Consider the following 19078-nt stretch of genomic DNA (forward strand, 5'->3'; position numbering starts at 1 on the left):
TAGCTAGAAACAGCACACAACTCACCATGAACTTTGCACTTCATTATCCCCTCACTGTCAAAGTAACACTCGTCTTCCACAAGATCACTGACCTCTCTACTGGCATCTGAAACCAAGAGATATATGGCACGACATGTCAGGAACAATTGATGTGTTGTATAAAAGGCGTACTGCCCTGCAAAGTCCAACATTGTCAAATGTGCATATTTGCTTACATCTTGTTTTGCTTTATCGGGATTTTGTTGCAACAATTTTAACATTTCCCTTAATGGATCTGTCATGTCATTTTCAGTGGCACCATTTTCTCCAGGCTTTGATCCAGACGTTTCAAACTGAGTGAGACTGCTTTGAACTACAGTGGAAGATGACTCTTCTTGAAGACCAAATGTAGATGACAGATTTTTTCCTAAGTTCTGCTGTTGAGAATGGTGATATAATACTTCTGTATTCTTGTCATCATCAGCAACATGGCTCATAGGATTTTCATCAGTTCTTTCCCTTTGATTAGAGCTTGCATCTAGTTCCAAATCAACAACCCTTCCCCTTGTTTGGTAATTCTCATTTAGGACCCTGACAAGGCGCTGCAGTTTGTGATCCTTTTCTGAATCTGAAAACAGAAGGAACACTGAATACTGAAAAATTCTGCTTTGCATCCGGGTGGGTATCAAGCTGTAATGAAATTTGAAAGCACAATACAGTTCATATCATTATTTTGTTCTTCTACTATATGTTATGGTGCAACTATGCTCCTCCAGACTCACTACAAGATCGAGTGCTGCAGCTGATGGGTAAATATCAAACTACTTACCACCAAATGTATGTTGTCACATGTGTATCTCCACCATATAGGCATCAATTAAATGCATTTATATTTACATAAAATAATTAGTATGTGATATATTCATTAACTCTGTACAAACAATTCATGAGATATGTATATAGACAAATGGAACACTGATTAGGCATTAGTGACTTCTAGTCTTCTGCCCACTGCATATATACAAATGTTTAATGCATTGTATCCATGGTCATCGACAAAGTATTTGACAACTTTTATTACACTCTTTTGAATATCCATTTAACTCATAACTCCACATACCATGTGACCCTTTGCAAAAAATGTATGATAAGTTTCACGTCTGGAGTAAAATGGGGACAGGACACGATAAAATAGTGGGTCTGATGTGCAGATATAAAAAGAGGTCAAATTATCACCCTTATGAACATGCGGTGATGGTATAGTAGACAAAAAGCGTATTTTAGACACTGAAGCATCCATTTAAATGAAGCACTAATGAACAGCTGTGTCTATGTCCATTTAGAAATAACCTCAAAATGCACTTGCTACCCCACCTTCAGGCAAAAATGAAAAGAATTTCCATGGGCCAACAAGTTGATCAATAATTAATCTTTGGACAACAATCAATTGAATTGCTGATACACGTGATGTTCAATCTTTATCAGACAAAGCAGATGAAACTATAATTAATTTGCATGAAATCCCAATATAAAGTTTTATTCAGTTATATCAATTAATTGCATTCTGTCCTTATGTTTCACCCCAACATTTAAACCACGAACCCATAAAAGTATGCAATACTGTATATGTCATTCAGCTCTAACTGTTCTTATTGTATTGTTAACTTCACATCTGTCATATGACAGTTGTCATATGCAGGGCCATCATAAGGGGTAGGCCATATGAGCAACTGCCTGGGTGTGAAATCTGCGAGGCGGGGTATGCCATTTTGTACAGTTTTTGTATGATTGTTTCAGAGTGGGAGGCACCAAAAGGTGACACTCATCCATGGCACTATTTCATCCATTGTAAACTTGCAGTGACTCTGGTCATAAATCTGCAGTAAATGTAGAAATAGCCTCCTGCATGTCACCTATCCTGTTCATTTATATATATATATATATATATATATATATATATATATATATATATATATATATATATATATATATATATGTATGTATGTATGTATGTATGTATGTGTGTGTGTGTGTGTGTGTGTGTGTGTGTGTGTGTGTGTGTGTGTGTGTGTGTGTGTAGTGAAACACTCAAAACTGAACACTCATGATACATGTACTGAAATCATCTAAAGACAAATGATTTATTTCCTTTTCTTTTTTCAATTCAATGTTTTTCAAGTAAACCGAAACACCTGATCTCCACATAGTGAAACAAATTTTGATCTTGAATTTCAATTTTACTCCTAATGCCCAGCCACATAAGTTGAACTTAATGCAAACCTGGAAATGTTACGTAGTTGTTAATTCTAATTGTGATGGCCATAATGGAAAATAGACTGAGATTAATTTAATTTAGGACCAACTAGACAAGATAACAAGTATTTTAATGAACACGCCATGTTGATATATCCATCCATTTATGATGAATAGCGATAACAAGATTTTCAAGATGGCTACACTGGTGGCCATATGCGGGTGCTCTAGAGATGTTATGAACTTCTGAGAGAGTGGTGTGTGCAAGGAAAAGTTGTTTGAAATGTAATGTGGCTGAACATTCTTTGGATATTGTACTTGTGGAAATTATATATGATCTAAGCAAACTGCTAAATAAAATGACTGCTTCCTTGCGCAAAATAGCAACCTGGATTAGGCTAAAAGTACACTATCTTTAGCAGTTATTAAAATAGTGAAAACACATTTTCCCTGAATAGACAATGAAAACTTCTGAAAGTGCAATGAATGTAAAAATAATAAGTTTTTTGCTCTTTATTACAATTTGCCTCTGAGGTCCAGTAAGCAAAAATGATAAAGTGGAGCAAACAATATTTTTATAGGAGCATATTTTAAGCAAGGCCAAGCGGTATCCTCAATTGCCCAAAATACACTCATCAATCAAACACCAATATAAAGGAAATAATTATGCTTATTTTGCTCAAACATACACAATATGCCTTCAGGTAGTATTGTCTATGTCGTGAACTTAATCATAGGGATCTTAGAAGTCTCAGAACACAAGAGTGAAGTCAACTTAAATTTAAAACGGTTACATTTAAGTGTAGGAAATATAGTGTGAAAAGTTTTTCTTTTCATTCAATTGTAATGAAATTAAGAAATAAATAATGACTAGGCAAAATCGCATTTTTCTATATTCTAGTGTTAGAACATGACAAAGAATGTAACCTCTGACATTCATGAACCTCAATGCTACATTGCTTTTAAGACTATACAATTTACTGGTGACATCACAGAAAAATTGTGGCAAGTTTCATATTCATGTCTTTCAGCACAACACTGGTTGTTATGTTGACAAAAATAAAAGTGTGCATTTTTAAAATACCTCATGTTTTGTCATAAGAGGCAAGGGGCTGGGCTTGCATGGGACCTTAATGCTAATGACTACTGTTCTGTGGGGGAAAATACAGGAGAATTATTCAACAGGTCTGTTTTGATGCTTGCGACTTGAATGTTTCACCCATACAACCAAAATTAAATCATACAGTAATAATACCTATGTGTTCTTCAAGTGGGCTTTCTAGTGATATTACGAGCTTCTGAGAGATGTTCGGGTGTAAGGTGATGTTGTTTACGTTTGCAACATGTACAATGGAGAGAAGGTTGCTATACGTGTATGTTACTTTTATGTACTATGGCTGCAATTTCTTTGGATATTGTACTTGTGGAAATGCGGCCCTGAGTGGCAGAGTGGTCTAAAGCGCGCTCTGTTACAGATCACTGCCATCTCACCTCTGTCTGCGTGTGTTCGAGTCTCAGATTCGGCTAATGTGGGTATTTGAGAAAGCTTGCCAGTAGCTTCTCGTGGGTCGGTGGTTCTTTCCGGGGGGTTTTCTCCACCATTAATAGTGACCGCCATGTATAGCCTGTCATGAGCTGAAAAATGGCGTTAAACCCTACAACAACAAGAAGTTGTGGAAATAGTAAATGATCTAAGCCCACAGGTAACTAAAATGACTGCTCCCTTGTGCTAAAATAATCAGCATGAAATAGTCTATAGTGCACTATCGTTAGCCGTTATTAAAATGGGGAAAATTATTTTTCCAGACTAGACAGTGATGGCTATGTACTATACTAAGGGCGCATTAAGTGGATGCCCTACATGTATTATGAACTTCTGAGAAAGTGGTGGGTGTAAGGTGAAGTTGCTCACATTTGCAACATACACAGTGGAGAGAATGTTGATATACCTCTAAGTTACGTTCATGTACTGTGGCTGCAATTTCATTGGCTATTGTACTCGTGGAAATTATAAATGATCTAAGCCCACAGCTAAGTAAAATGACTGATCCCTTGTGCTAAAACTATCAGCCTGAAATAGTCTAAAGTGCACTATCTTTAGCAGTTATGAAAATGGGGAACACAAATTTCGTTGTTCTTGTTATGGGGCTTAACGCCATTTTTCAGCACACGATATGCTATGCATGGCGGCCAGTATTAATGGTGGAGAAAGAACCCGGGAAAACTCCGGGAAGAACCACCGACCCACGAGAAGCTACTGGCAAGCTTTCTCACATACCCACATTGGCCGAATCCTAGACTCAAACCCAGAGACAGAGGTGAGATGGCAGTGATCCGGAACGGAGAGCGCTTTAGACCACTCGGCCACTCTGGGCCCCAATAAATTTTGCCACACTAGGTAATACCTGCTTCTGAAAATGAAATGAATGAATTACCAAATGTATAAAAAGTAAAACAAAAAGTATTGGCTCTATTCTTACAATTTACCTCTTAAGTCCAGGAAGTGAAAATGACCAGATGGCGCTAACAGCTGTTTTTTTAAAGGTGCAGATCTGAAGTTAGGCCAAATTGTATATTATAATTAGCTCATAATACACCCAGCAATCATGCACCAAAATAAAGGGAATTAAAACTTCTTTGAACGATATCTAGGATGTAAAAGGTTTTTTTAAATAGCCAGCATAAGCAGTGAGGATATGTTTTCACCAATACATATGTACTGTGGCTGCCATATTAGACAACAGATCAAATGGAACTGTCTACATAGAGATCAGCCCACCAAAACCCCATCAGCCACTGTTGCATCAAACTAAAGTAACATTTTCCTGAGATTTCCTGGCTATTTAAAATAAGGTGCAAACGTGTGTGTTTCCTATTGCACTGGTTTTAAAATTTGAATAGATAGGTAGGCTTTTTATATATGCATAGCACAAGTGCATGTAACCATGGTATGCTTTTGAATTTCAAAAATAAGAAATATATAAAGGCATTTGCAACCTCTCTTTATTTCTAAATCACCTCACTTTCTGACCTAATAGAGGGTATACATCAAATATAGTGATGGGCATAACAGGAAATATAGCGAAGGACATAACATGGAATATAGTGATGAACATAATATTAAATATCATGATAGACACAGCATGAGATATAAGTCATGGTGACCTAAGTAACCAAATATATCCTAAGTTTTAACAATAACTTTCCAATTAAAACTGCAACACTTTACCTTAAAATTACTAAAAGTTGATCATGAATTCCAAAGGTATTCTCAATTTGAACCATAATCAGTGCCTGCCACAATTACTTATTAACACATTAACTCCTGGAGGTTTTTGTCGTTTTCGTTTGCAATTTGAGTAAGAAACACATTTTGAAAGCTATTTCTGAATACATCCAAAAACACCAACTTCCAGATATCTTCCAATAGCATAGTGCCTAATTGTGTTAGAAACATTGGCTATTTGACAGAAGGGTAAAAGTTGGAGTTCTGATTGTTTGTTGTTTTTGCTTAACAGACCCATTATTTTCGTATAGAGACCACTCTTTATTCCAAATGTCCATATTATGCTATTTTTCGCAAAGGTTCATCTGTCTGTTTGCAGTTCATAACAGGTTGACTTCCAATTGAGAGATAGAAGTCTAAAATCCGGACATAAAATCGGATTCCGAACACGGGCGAATTTTGGGTAGGAAAAAAATACAGATTATTTGGTATCATTGTAGAGCTACATCTGTCTATCTTTCTATAATACCACCCACTTTAGTGGATCATACATGAGCAGGAAATATAACACAATAAAACCCCAAAATTCAAGCATCTTCACAAAAGTTTAGGATGACTCCTCACTTACGAAACGTGGGGCCCTGGGTAGTCTAAAGCGATCACCGTTCCAGATCACTGCCATCTCACCTCTGTCTGCGTGAGTTCGAGTCCAAGGCTCGGCTTAAGCGTGGATAAGTGGGAAAGCCTGCCAGTAGCTTCTCGTGGGTCGGTGATTCTTCCCTGGGTTTTCCAGAGTTCTTCCTCCACCGGTCATACTGGCCGCCATGTATAGCCTATCTTGTGCTAAAAAATGGCATTAAACCCTACATCAACAACAACAGCAAAACAAGTGCCAAACCAGGACCAAGATGGGTATTCGGAAGATATCTTGTGCTGAACAATGGCGTTAAACCCTAGAACAAAAACATTTATGAAACTCAGGAATTTCCAGCATATTTCTGAGACTTCCTCTCTTCAAACTGGAATTCTTCACTTTCAAAAGAATAGAGTTAAATAAAAAGATACTTTCTCATTATTTTGATAATATCAGGATATACATATTAGCCATATAAAAAATCTCACAAAAAAGAAAACATTTTTTAAATATTCATATAAATGTCTTAACCCTAAAACATCACCTCATTAAAATCATAAATGTTTAATCAAGATATTTTCCAATAGGTATTTTTTTTTAATTATATAGAAAATGTTACTTGTAAATGAGTACAACGATGGCGGATACAAGATCTTGCATAGACAACCATTTTTCTCAAGTTTCAGTTGACATTATTAACAGTCCTACTTCCCAAGCTACTGTCACAATGGACCACTATGATGCCTGCTGGGGAAGATGTATTGGGTTATCAGTTGTTGTTGTTGTTGTTGTTTAGGGTTTAACGCCATTTTTCAGCACACGATAGGCTATACATAGCGGCCAGTATTAATGGTGGAGGAAGAACCCGGGAAAACACCGGAAAGAACCACCGACCCTCGAGAAGCTACTGGCAAGCTTTCTCACATACCCACATTGGCTGAATCCGAGACTCTAACCTACGCAGACAGAGGTGAGATGGCAGTGATCCGTAACGGAGAGCGCTTTAGAACACTCGGCCACTCGGGGCCCCTTGGGTTATCAGAGCAGTTCACCAAATCTGAGGGCATCATTATATGTGACTGTTCATTATACTGGTGTTATACTTGGGTTAGAGATGTGGAAAAGGTTGAGGCTTTCATGTGAAGTAGTACATAGGGCAAGACGTAGGCTAATTGGACTGTTTTGGCCCAATCTGGCCCAGTGCACACAAGAGCCCCATGCATCAGTAATTACAAATATATATATATATATATATATATATATATATATATATATATATATATATATATATATATATATATATATATATATATATATATATATATTGAGAGAAAGTAATTTTAAGGAAATGGAAGACAATATTAAATTCAATATCATATAAAACTAGTTTAAAAGTTTATTTCCAAATGCCGTGTTCATAAGGGGCATCATGAATAAATCCAGAGTGCCATGCTAAATTATCCGAATTGGGCCATGCATCTGCTAAGGCTATTCATGATAGTATATGGAACCAGCCTACACAGGATGTGGACGTAGCCAAAACTACGGGCATTGCAGACGAACTGCAAGCGCTTGCAGAAAATCAATTAATGCAGATAGAAAGAAACCTCAAAGAGATCAGAAGACTACATATCACACAGCTGTTGAGAATATTATGAAAGGTGATGACAATAATCGTTCTGAAAAAAGGGAGGCAAATCAATCCTCACAGAGAAGGAGTACAATATCAAGACATGTCCAAATAAATATTCAAAAGGGAAGTTTGTCGTCAAATATATGATATATTGCAAGTTATCAAAGCAGCAAGCCCCAAGTCACCTCCCTTTATTGGAATAGAAAGCTGGTATATGGGGTTCAATAGATTTGAAGAAGTTGTCATTGATCAGAGGTGGACTTCGGATGAGAAGTTAGATGAATTTCTTCCGAGGTTACAAGGTGCTGCAGGTGAATTTGTGTATGGAAAATTGTCTCATAGAGTGTATGCACGTTATGAATTGGCCAGTCGATTTAGGATTATTTAAACTGCAAACACATATGGCAGTTATGTCACAGAGACCAGAAATGTGGGGAGACTGTTGAAGAGTATGCAGCTAAATTAAAGAGGTTATATTACAAGGCATATACTACATGACAAAGATACCAGACAAGAAGATTTACTGAGAAGGTTCTTGGTGGGATGATAGATGATAAAGATCACTTTCAGTCTGAGTATGTTAAACAACCGAAATACATAGATGATTCTGTCTTTCAAGTTACAAGTGAACTTTCAAGAAACATATAGGAATAAAAATACGAAGAGTGAAACATGAGCATTCAAAGACTACAGTTGTTCAGATACTGATAAGATGGTGGCCTAGTGATTGAACATGAAAATAGGTCCACAGAGAAAAGAGTAGCAATGGCAGTACCAGGTAAGAACAAGAATAAAGTCTTTAATAAACCAGTTCAAATTCAAGAATCTGCAAGTCTTAGTGGCATATTTGCTGATGATGAAATCAGTTTACACAGAAAATAGTAGCAAGGGCAGCACCAGGAAAGAACAAGAATCAAGTACATACATGAACAGGTGCAAGAATCTGCAAGAGTTGACAAAGGCAACAGTGAGAAGAAAGCTTCAAAGACAGATTTAATTGATTTGGGTAGGCTGAGAGAGGTTATAAAAGAATAGATAAATAAATAGACCACTAATTTACCACAGAGTTCTCATCCAAGCTCATGTAAACCGTCTTACAGCAGGTCTGATAATGTCAGCAAAGGTAAACAAAGTTACCAAGATGGGTCTTCATGGTGAAAGGCATGCAATAAGGTCTGTTTTATTTGTGATGATCCTTCTCATTTCAAACGTGAATGTTCAAAGAAGCAGAGCAGATATGAAATAAAGCCCACAACAGATAAACCCTCAGAAAAGAGCTCCGAATTATGGGCATCCAGCATAAGAAAATGTTTAAACTAATGGGGACTGACTCCATTAGCCATTTGAGAGAATCTAGGTTTTAAAAGAAAATGGTCCCATTAGTGATCAAATTCATAAACTGTCCAATTAACATACCATCATGAATATATCTGTCAATATATCTGATTGTAGAGGTATACCAAAGTCAAAGAGCATATATATTAAGAGTTTTCTACAGGGAGTCCCATTTACCTTTGTAGTAGATACTGGTGCTGAAAATATGTTCTAGATGAACATGTATACAAGAAATTAGAGGAGTCTGATAGACAAGAATTAAGGAACAGAGGATGTCTTGTACTTGCAGGAGAAGAACCACTTCTGGATCATGGGGTATGTAATGTTACTTTAGAACTTAAGACACTGACAAGATGGATAAAGAAGTCATTGTTGCTGAAATCGAAGATGAAGTTTTGCTTGGTACCATTGCATTGAAAGGATTTGATGGGAAGATAGCAGACATTATTTTAATTAAGAATGAAATCATCCATGATGGCAAAGAGATAAAATATCAACAGATTGTTAGAATCAGAAGAGATGAGTTTGTTTAACTGATAATTATATCTGGTTTGAGTGAATAGATTGTAGATGTGCTTGATGATCACCATACTACTGATGTTCAAGAATATGCATATGATGTTTTGATTCAACCAACACTGCCATTTAAAGAAAGTTATCCCTTTGTGATGGCTTCGAGTCTTGCTGATATTAATGTTAACACTACAATAAATGTGAGGGTCATCAATCTTTTGTTATCACCAGTCTCACTGAAAAAAGGAGCTGTGACAGGTACTGCTGAGAAAGTTTCACCTGGATAGGTCATAAAGTGCTAACTTTTGAAGAATATGAAAGTGAAAAAGGGAATGACATTGCCTCCACATGTATAAAGATAATGGAGATAAACAACAGATACCACTCCATGCAAGATTCCAGACTTTATAAAAAAATACTTGTCAATAAGGGAAAACTCTAACAAAGTTGCAAGGCATGCTCAAGGAAGTATACAAAGAAAAACCTAGAAAAATTATACCTGAATATTTGAAAGCTCTTTTTTGACAATCGAAAATGGGAAGAAGTTTCCGCAACAGAAATAATTAGCCAAACTGTTCACTGATTTCCAAGATATTTTCTCAAGATGAGAATAATTTACGACTTAACAAATCTTGCAGAACACACGACTGACACAGGAAATACAAAACACATAAAGCAGCTCTTCATAAGATTAATAATGACATTTTGGTAATTAAGAAAAAGAAGTTATAGATAAACTGAAAACACAAAGTGTAATTAGAGACCCCAAATCTCCTGATGATGGGCATCTCCAACTGTGTTGGTCAGAGAGAAAAATGGTACTGCCAGTCCATGTATAGATTACAGGAAATTCAATACACTGGCAAAAGTGGATGTTTTTCCTATAACCAAGAGTGAATGAATAACTTGATGCAGTTGCAGGTGCAAAATTGTCTGTGCATTAGATCTTACATCAGGATAGTTTCAAATCCCAGTTAGGAATGAAGACATCTCTAAGACTGCATTTGCGACCAAGCACGATTTATTTGAATTTACAGTAATGCCACAGGGTTTGACCAACAATCCCACAACTTTTTAATGAGTGGCAGAAATTGCATTGAAGGATTGGTATATTTTTCCTGAAACATCTATATAGATGATATCATAGTGTATAGAACTACTTCTGTGAATATGTCCAAGGACTAAAGGCTGAGACTTGTGAACTTTTAAAGAATGAAGTCGGCTTCCTACGACACTTAAATGATGGAGATAGTCCTGATCCGAATAACGTTGCAAAATTACTCCAATGGAAGGATCCATAAAATGTGACTGAACTCCGTCAGTTCATGGATCATACATGTTCCTACTACAGATGCTTTATTCAAGACTTTTCAAAGAAGAGTGAAACACAAGCAGTCAAAAAATATAGTTGTTCAGAAACTGATGAAAATGGTGGCCTAGTGACAGAAGATGAAAATCAGTATACTGTTAGAGGTATAACAAAGTCAAAGGGATGTATGTTAATGGTTCTATACAGAGAGTCCCAATTACCATTGTAGTAGATACTGTTCTAGCTGAACATGTATACAAGAAAATAGAGGAGTCTGAAAGACCAGAATCAAGGAGCAGAGGATGTCTTCTTTACGCAGGAGGAGAATCACTTCTGTAATATGGGAAATGTAAAGTCACTTAAGAACTATACACCGTCAAGATGGATCAAGAAGTCATTACTGCTGAAAAGAAATCAAAGATGAAGTTTTGCTTGGTACCATTGCATTGAAAGGATTTGCTGGGAAGCTAGCAGACCTTATTTTGATTAAGAATAAAATCATCCATGATGGCAAAGAGATAAGTGTCAACAGATTGTTAACAATCAGAAGAATTTGTTTAGGTGATAATTACATCACACCTGGTTTGAATGAACAGATTCTAGATGTGTTTGATGATCACCATAATAATGATCTTCAGGAAGGTGCATCTGAACTTTGATTGAACCAACATTGCAATATAAAGAAAGTTATCCCCTTGATATGGCTTCCAGTTTTGGTGATATTAATGCTACCACTACAATAAAGGTGAGGGTCATGAATCCATTCTTATCGCCAGTCTCACTGAAACAAGGAGCTGCGATAGGTACTGCTAAGAAAGTTACATCTGGATTGGTCATAAAGGTGTTAGTTCTAGAGGACGATGAAAGTGAGAAAGGGAAAGACATTGCCACCAGATGAATCAACATAATGGAGAGAAACAACATATACCACTCCAAGCAAGCTTCCAGACTATATAAAAAATACTTGTCATGAAGGGAAATTTCTAACCAAGAAAGCAAAGCAAGCTCAAGGAAGTAACAAAAGAAAAACCTAGAAAAAGATGTACCTGAACATTTAAAAGCCCTTTTCAGAGAATTATCAAATAAGAAGTTTCAGCAACAGAAATAATTAACCAAACTGCTCACTGATTTCCAACATATTTTATCGCAAGATGAGAATGATTTCGGACTTATGAATATTGCATAACACACGATTGACACAGATAATACAAAACCCATAAAGCAGCTCTTCAGAAGAATACTGATGCAATTTTGCTAGTTAAGAAAAAAGAAGTTATAGATAAACAGCAACAGAAGCAATTAGTCAAACTGCTCACTGATTTCCAAGATATTTTCTGTCAAGATGAGAATGATTTAGGACTTACAAATCTTGCAGAACACATGACTGACACAGGGAATGTAAAACTCATAAAGCAGCTCTTCAGAAGAGTACTGATGGCATTTTGCTAATTAAGAAAGGGTGTAATTAGAAAACCCAACTCTCCTGATGATGGGAATCTCCAACTGTGTTGGTCAAAAAGAAAAAAGGTACTGTCAGTCCATGTATAGATTACAGAAAATTGAATAATGTGGCAAAAGTGGATGTTTCTCTTATAACCAAGACTCAATGAATACCTTTATGCAGTTGCAGGTCCAAAATTTTTCAGTACATGAGATCTTATATCAGGATACCTTTAAGTCCCAGTTAGGAATGAAGACATTGCTAAGAATGCATTTGTGACCAAGCATGGTTTATTTGCGTTTACAGTAATGCCACAGCGTTTTACCAACATAATGTATGGAACTACTTTCTGTGAATATATGCAAGGACTCAAAGTTGTGTTGCAATGTATACAGATGGCCAATTTGAAGCTGAGACTTGTGAACTTTTAAAGGATGAAGTTGGCTTCCTATGACATAGAGTCTCAAAGAATGGAGTTAGCCCTAGCAGTTCTCAACTTGGTGAATCGTCCTTGTTTTCCATGTCAGGGTAAGACAGGAATCATATCACAATCATCATCTCAGGCATACTGGTTAGGTGACACCAAGTTTCAGATGCAGCCAAGTTAGGTTAGGAATACGGATTGGTCAGGTGAGACCAGGTTTAAAGGTCAGCCAGATACAGCTGAGGTTACAAGTGGTAGGGAGAGACCAGGCTTAAAAGCTGGTCAGTTGAGAGCAGGGTTACAGGCTGGTCAGATGAGAAAAGACCTACAAGTCAGTCAACCACAACAAAAGTCAAATTGTAATTCCTGTGAAACAAGGTAAAATATTCACATATTGAGATCGAAACTACAGGACATTCCGGCCTTCTTCAGAGTTATGAAGTTTTCTAATCTGCTGTGACTGAAGATGGGCTTCAAACGTTGAAGAGAAAATACAAGAAAATATCAAGCATGTCCTTTGTTGCTTTAAGTTTAACTGTATGTGGAACATACATGGATAAAGTAGAGAAGCTACTCACAATGATACCAGCTTTAATGGATCTTATGTTCCATGGTCAAGAAATTTCACTGCATTTCATATGAAGCAATTACAGCAATAAAACTCCGACATGGGTCCAGTTTCAAAATGGCTTCAAGAGGACAAAAGACAATGAGCACATGAGCTTGCCACATCAAGTCCAGCTATATGCCATTACGTACTCCAATGGAATGACCTTATTTTGAAACAAGGTATTGTCTGAATCAGAAAGTTTGATACAAGGGATGGCTCAGTTTCGTGTCCTCAATTACTCATTCCTAGCTCTTTGCAGAGAGAAGGAAGTACCAGATGCATGATGGGTTACTCACTGGCATTTTTGGAAAGAGAAAATTAAAGAGAAGAATTTACAGAGGTAATATTGGTATGGAGTGAGAGAAGATGTAGACAATTGGGTTTCACAGTGCGAGGTTTGTGGAGCAAATAAACATTCAACCACTAGTCCAAGAGCACCATTAGGGTTAATGATGGTAGGTGTACCTATGGATAGGCTGATTTAGTAGCACCTTTTTGATGTAACTGCACTATGGGGAATTAGTCACAAGCAAGAGGGATTCTTCTTTTCTACATTTAATGAAATTATGTTACCTCTAGTTCTTCATGCTGGCTCCCTGCACTATGTTTGTTCTGGCTTTTTAAACAATCCTAGCGACTTCAGAGAGAACATTCCCTCAAGACCTATTCTAAAGCTAAACTTCTAATCTGATTGTGTTAGGTGGTGCAGACCCTTTATCTAACTCTAATCTACATATCAAAATGCAAAGAATCCAAAATAAAGCAATATATGTACTCTCCATACACACTTTTTCCCACTCATACTGTATGTCAGAATTTCCCAAAATATATTTTTGAGTAGGAAATGAATTGCAACTTTATCCTCTTTGAGCAAATTAATTCAAAATTAAAGTATAACTACCCAACTCCATTTTAAGGGCTTTATACCTAATAAAAGAGGTTCAAATTTCCCTTCAAATGGTAACTAATTTTAATGTTTAAGTATTAAGGCAAACTTACTATAAATGATTTTAATTAGCTTTACAAACACATAATCCAACTGTCCATTGTTTCCATATCTTAAGACTGTAACTTGACACCATAGCATTTGAATAGCATTGACCCCAAATATATGCCTCTAATCCAACAGCAGACTGTAGAATTACTTCTCTATCATAGACATACTGTTATTAATTTTATGGAGAAAATTTAGAACATTTATACACAAAAATATCTTCTCTTCCAAAACTTATATAAATGCCATAGCACCTGAAATAACTAAATTTAGCCCGATAATGTGATGATGAAAATTATTGGACCATTTCCTAGAACACCAGGAGGAAACAAATTCATATCAGTTGTCACAGACCATTTTATCAAATGGGTGGAGGTATTTCCTGTGCCTGATCAAACAGCTGAGACTACAACCCAAGTTATTCTGAACGAAGTTATAAGTCGTTATGGCTGTCCTGCTAATATACCCAGTGACCAGGGTCCAAATTAGTAAAGTAGGACTTTTTGAGAACTTTGTGATCTTTCTGAAGACCAAGACAACACCAAGAAATCCCCATGGCAACGGTCAAGTGGAGCGATTTAACAAGATGCTAGTCCAGATGATAAGGGCATATCTTTCCAAAGAGCAAAATGAATGGGATTTTAACCTAGGCTGCATTTCTGGTGCATATAGGGCATCACCAAAAGGGAGTACTGGGATGACTCCGAAATCGTTGATGTTGAACCGTGAAGTAAGATTACCTGCAGATATCGTATTTGAGAGTTGCGTAAACCGTTTCAATGAAACTCTATCTTCCTATGGAGTCTATATGGAACTGATGAAGGAGAAGATACAGAGAGGTCACAGCCTAGCTCGTGACCACCTTCTGGTTCCAGACAAGTGACATAAGGACAATTATGATGTGAAACAAACACTCCAAGATTACCAGCCTGGTGATTTGGTGTGGTATCTCCACAACAAGAAGTGAAGCAGTTTGTCCAAAGTTACAGAAATCATATTGTGGACCATTTTTGGTCAATAAGAAGATTAGTGGTGAAGATTATCTGATCCAGTTTCATGTTCATGGCAAAGAGGTCATTCCTCATGACAAAATGAAACTATGTAGAGGAAACTACCCTCTTGAATGGGTCAAAGCTGTGCTAGATTTTCAGTAAACAGTCCTCTCTCTCTCCATTGTAGCTGTCAAGAGTCAATTGACTGGTACAGTGATGTAAGAGTAATGCAAAATATCCATTTATTACAAAATACTTTACATTTTTCTATTAATACAAATGCAGCGTGGCTGCCAAATAGACTGAAGTGTCACATTTCATTAATACAAAGGGAAGGGACTACCAGTGTCTGAGATGTCAAAATCACATAGGAGAACACATCAGAATTATTGAACACATTTATATTAAATATATTTGCCCTGGATTCAGTACCATTTTATTGCTTATTTTTTTTTTTTTTGTTTACCTGTTCAAAACAAAGTGACCTGGAACAGCATGTTCAGCACTATCCAAAGTATCAAGCAACGATACAGGAATTAGAAGCTTGGGTGAGATTGTAAGTGGCGATCCTACTCCAAAACCCACACCCATATGTGATAATAGCCAGATATATAAAGTGATTGAAAAAGTGGAGAGACAGAGTTTATTATTATGTAACCTGGACATTTTAAGACCAAATGTGGGATGTTTTATGAGGTGTTACAATTAATAGAGGGATCCATGGCAGTCAATAATGGCTTTCAAGTTTTTTTAACAAAAAAAGGGTGACCTTTAAATTTTTATATTGTTCAATTGTTATTACATTGTATTGCTTATAAAGTAATAATTAAGGGTATTTGATAAATGCCTTTATTCATATCAATATTCCGAAACACAAGATCTCTCCAAGTATTTAAAAAGAAAACCCCATCTCATATCCATAAACTTTCACTTTAGGATGAACTTGCAGAACTATCAAACGCCTGCTACGTGTTTTCTCATTGGTCAATTGAAGATAAGTTATAAATAAATGCAGGATATAATCTTCTTTTAACCAATAAGAGGACAGTATTCCATTTAGCAGCATATCACTTGCATATTAAGCGGGCATAATCATGGTCATGTCAAGCTGTAGCGTGCAAAAATGGTCTGGCATTCCTTAAAGATATGATAGTAAGCCAAAATTTGGATGGCATACAAAGTCAATCGCCTGAGCTAAACATCAGTATCAAATTACACTATGCAAAATGTAGCTTGAAATGCCGGCATTGATTCTTAAACAGGTCATATGAGAAAGGAGAGAGGTGTCCTCCTTTGCATTATTTTATAATATATGTATGATTGATAGTTAAATTGTAAACAACGATATGAGCCCCTGTGATGGCATGCTGACCATTGCCATTTTGTAATACTAGATTTTATTCATACACAGGGGCTCATATTGTTACTTACAGTGTACATGTCATACATGTACTATTGTAATAAATATTATTATATCTACCTGTATAATAGATAATTGAATTTTAAGCAATGATACATGCCTTTGTTATTCTTACAATATTATATAGTGTGTATGATTCTGTACATAACCAGAATAAACATATACATGTATATATCTATAAGCAAAATTAAAATGCAGTAAGCTTGATTAACGATTTTCTATACGGGTGTGAGTGCTGCTTAAAAATTCACACGTTCTTTGATGTTATTCAAAATATTTATAAAAATCCTACTGTGCCCCCAAAAATGGGTGCTAATCATCAACCCATCACTGGCACACAAACATCCCCTTTTCATGATCAAATTGTTGCCATTTCTATGCTGTGGAATAGTCATTCTTCTAACCTGAACCCCCAGGCACTTCTACCAAGACTGCCTGGTTAATGGCTTATATGGTGTTAGTACAGATATCACTCACCGTGTAGCTATGTTACAAAGCAGGTTAGCATGCAACAGAGGGTGACTAAAAGCCAAAAGGTGCATACAGGATGCAAGCAGCATATACATTCACACAAATAATGTAGGAGGAAAATGCAAATTTTAACAGTATAATAATTATACAAACAACAAAGGCAATGCACTAACATTCAATACTAAATACCTGTAGTAAAAGGTAAATATCAAGACTTAAAATTCCCCCCTTGTCTGTGTATATCTAAAAGCAGTAGATGAAAAAGAACAGTTACTTCAAGTACACAATATTTTGAAAATCTGTTTTTGCTAATTGTATGTGAAGTTTCCCTCCATTAGCCACAGTGACCTTGACCCTGATGCCAGACCTTGTAAGCCAGAAACTGATACATCTAGGTCTGTTCCTTGCCCCAAATGCAACATATTTACAAAGTGTGGTATCCTTTGTCGTTGTGAGGAAGTGAAATAGAGATGGATAAACAGATAACAGTATAACATGATACCTTTAAATACATGGCATTTGTATAAATACCGAGAGGTAAATCTTGTATGATTTTTATTATTTATGCCCACTTACCTTTTGTTCGCCTTGTCCATTCATGGGTTGACAAAGAAACATCACAGCAATTGACATAGACATCTATGCCTTCCGTACTACGTCTCTGGGAAATGTTTACCTCCTCTCCTAGAAAACGCTTGACCAAGGTTGTTTTGCCTACACCCATGTGTCCAACAACCATGACACGTATGCTGTGTACAGTTTCGTTTCCATCCTTTAGAGCTTCTTCAAAAAGTTGGATAGAACTGTCATCCATTTTTAGAATTTCTATTGGAACACCTATATATATATATATATATATATATATATATATATATATATATATATATATATATATATATATATGTATACATATATATATATATATATGTATGTATGTATGTATGTATGTATGTATGTATGTATGTATGTATGTATATATTCAATAATAAAGCAGATTTTAAAAAGTATGAAGTTGAAAATTAAGCTTAATTGATTTTTCCATCTGTATCATTTTTATTCATGTTATTAGATGGCTCAACACTTATAAATCCTTTGGCAATAAAACTCACCATATGCAATTTATAAGTGTTCAATTGTGCACAAATGAAAAAACCACAAATGTTAAATCTCAATAGAGTTCTTGTTATGTGTTTAGACACGAATAAACAGTAACACAAGAGTGAAAACAACAAGCTTTGAAAAATGAAGAATAATTTATTTCCTTGGAAAATTCTGTAAAAATAAAAAAATATGAGCTTATCTTTTCAAGAATCAAATCCAAAGATAATCCAAGAATAATCTATAAATAAAATTTCTGAAGTCTTAATAACAAAATGTTCAACTGATTTCAAGTTCGAATCCCGACGAAGAATCCATGATGTAAGACGCTGACGTTTGCTGCAATCTCTAGTGTTGAAGTCTACTGTTCCTTCTAGAAACAAGATTTATCACTCCGGTTTTTGAAAGGTGAGTCTTTTATATATAAAAGCAGTCCTTATTCAACAGTTCACAACAGCACGCATATTTTCCAGAAAAATAACAGAATTAATCCTTTTGAATCCAAGTAATTTGAAATAACTCCACTCCAAGTAATCGGAAATAACTCCAAACAGCACAACATACAACTTCATGTGTAACAACCCAACTTCTACTTCGATTACCTCTCCAAAACAAAGGTTATATCGTCTTATAAACCACTAAAAGTGGGCCACGTGATCATGTTCCAGAACGTCATAGACATTAGGTACTTGTTAAAATACATGTACACCCAGTGTGGCCCTGACAAAAACCAATCATTTTACTCT

General features: G+C 36.0%; 1 protein-coding gene across 1 annotated transcript in view; it reads right to left on the minus strand.

Moving 5' to 3' along the window:
• Positions 1-19078, minus strand: part of LOC149784586 (uncharacterized) — a 128491-nt gene that overhangs the window by 66958 nt on the left and 42455 nt on the right. The window contains exons 4-5 of the mRNA XM_089932652.1: positions 17811-18071; positions 26-607 (exon numbers count right to left, since the gene is read on the minus strand). Coding sequence (XP_089788778.1) covers positions 26-607; positions 17811-18071 — 843 coding nt within the window. The remainder of the gene's footprint in view (positions 1-25; positions 608-17810; positions 18072-19078) is intronic.

This window comes from Sinohyriopsis cumingii, chromosome 14, assembly GCF_028554795.1.
Source record: "Sinohyriopsis cumingii isolate HCF-2022 chromosome 14, ASM2855479v2, whole genome shotgun sequence".
Classification (NCBI taxonomy): Eukaryota; Metazoa; Mollusca; class Bivalvia; order Unionida; family Unionidae; genus Sinohyriopsis; species Sinohyriopsis cumingii.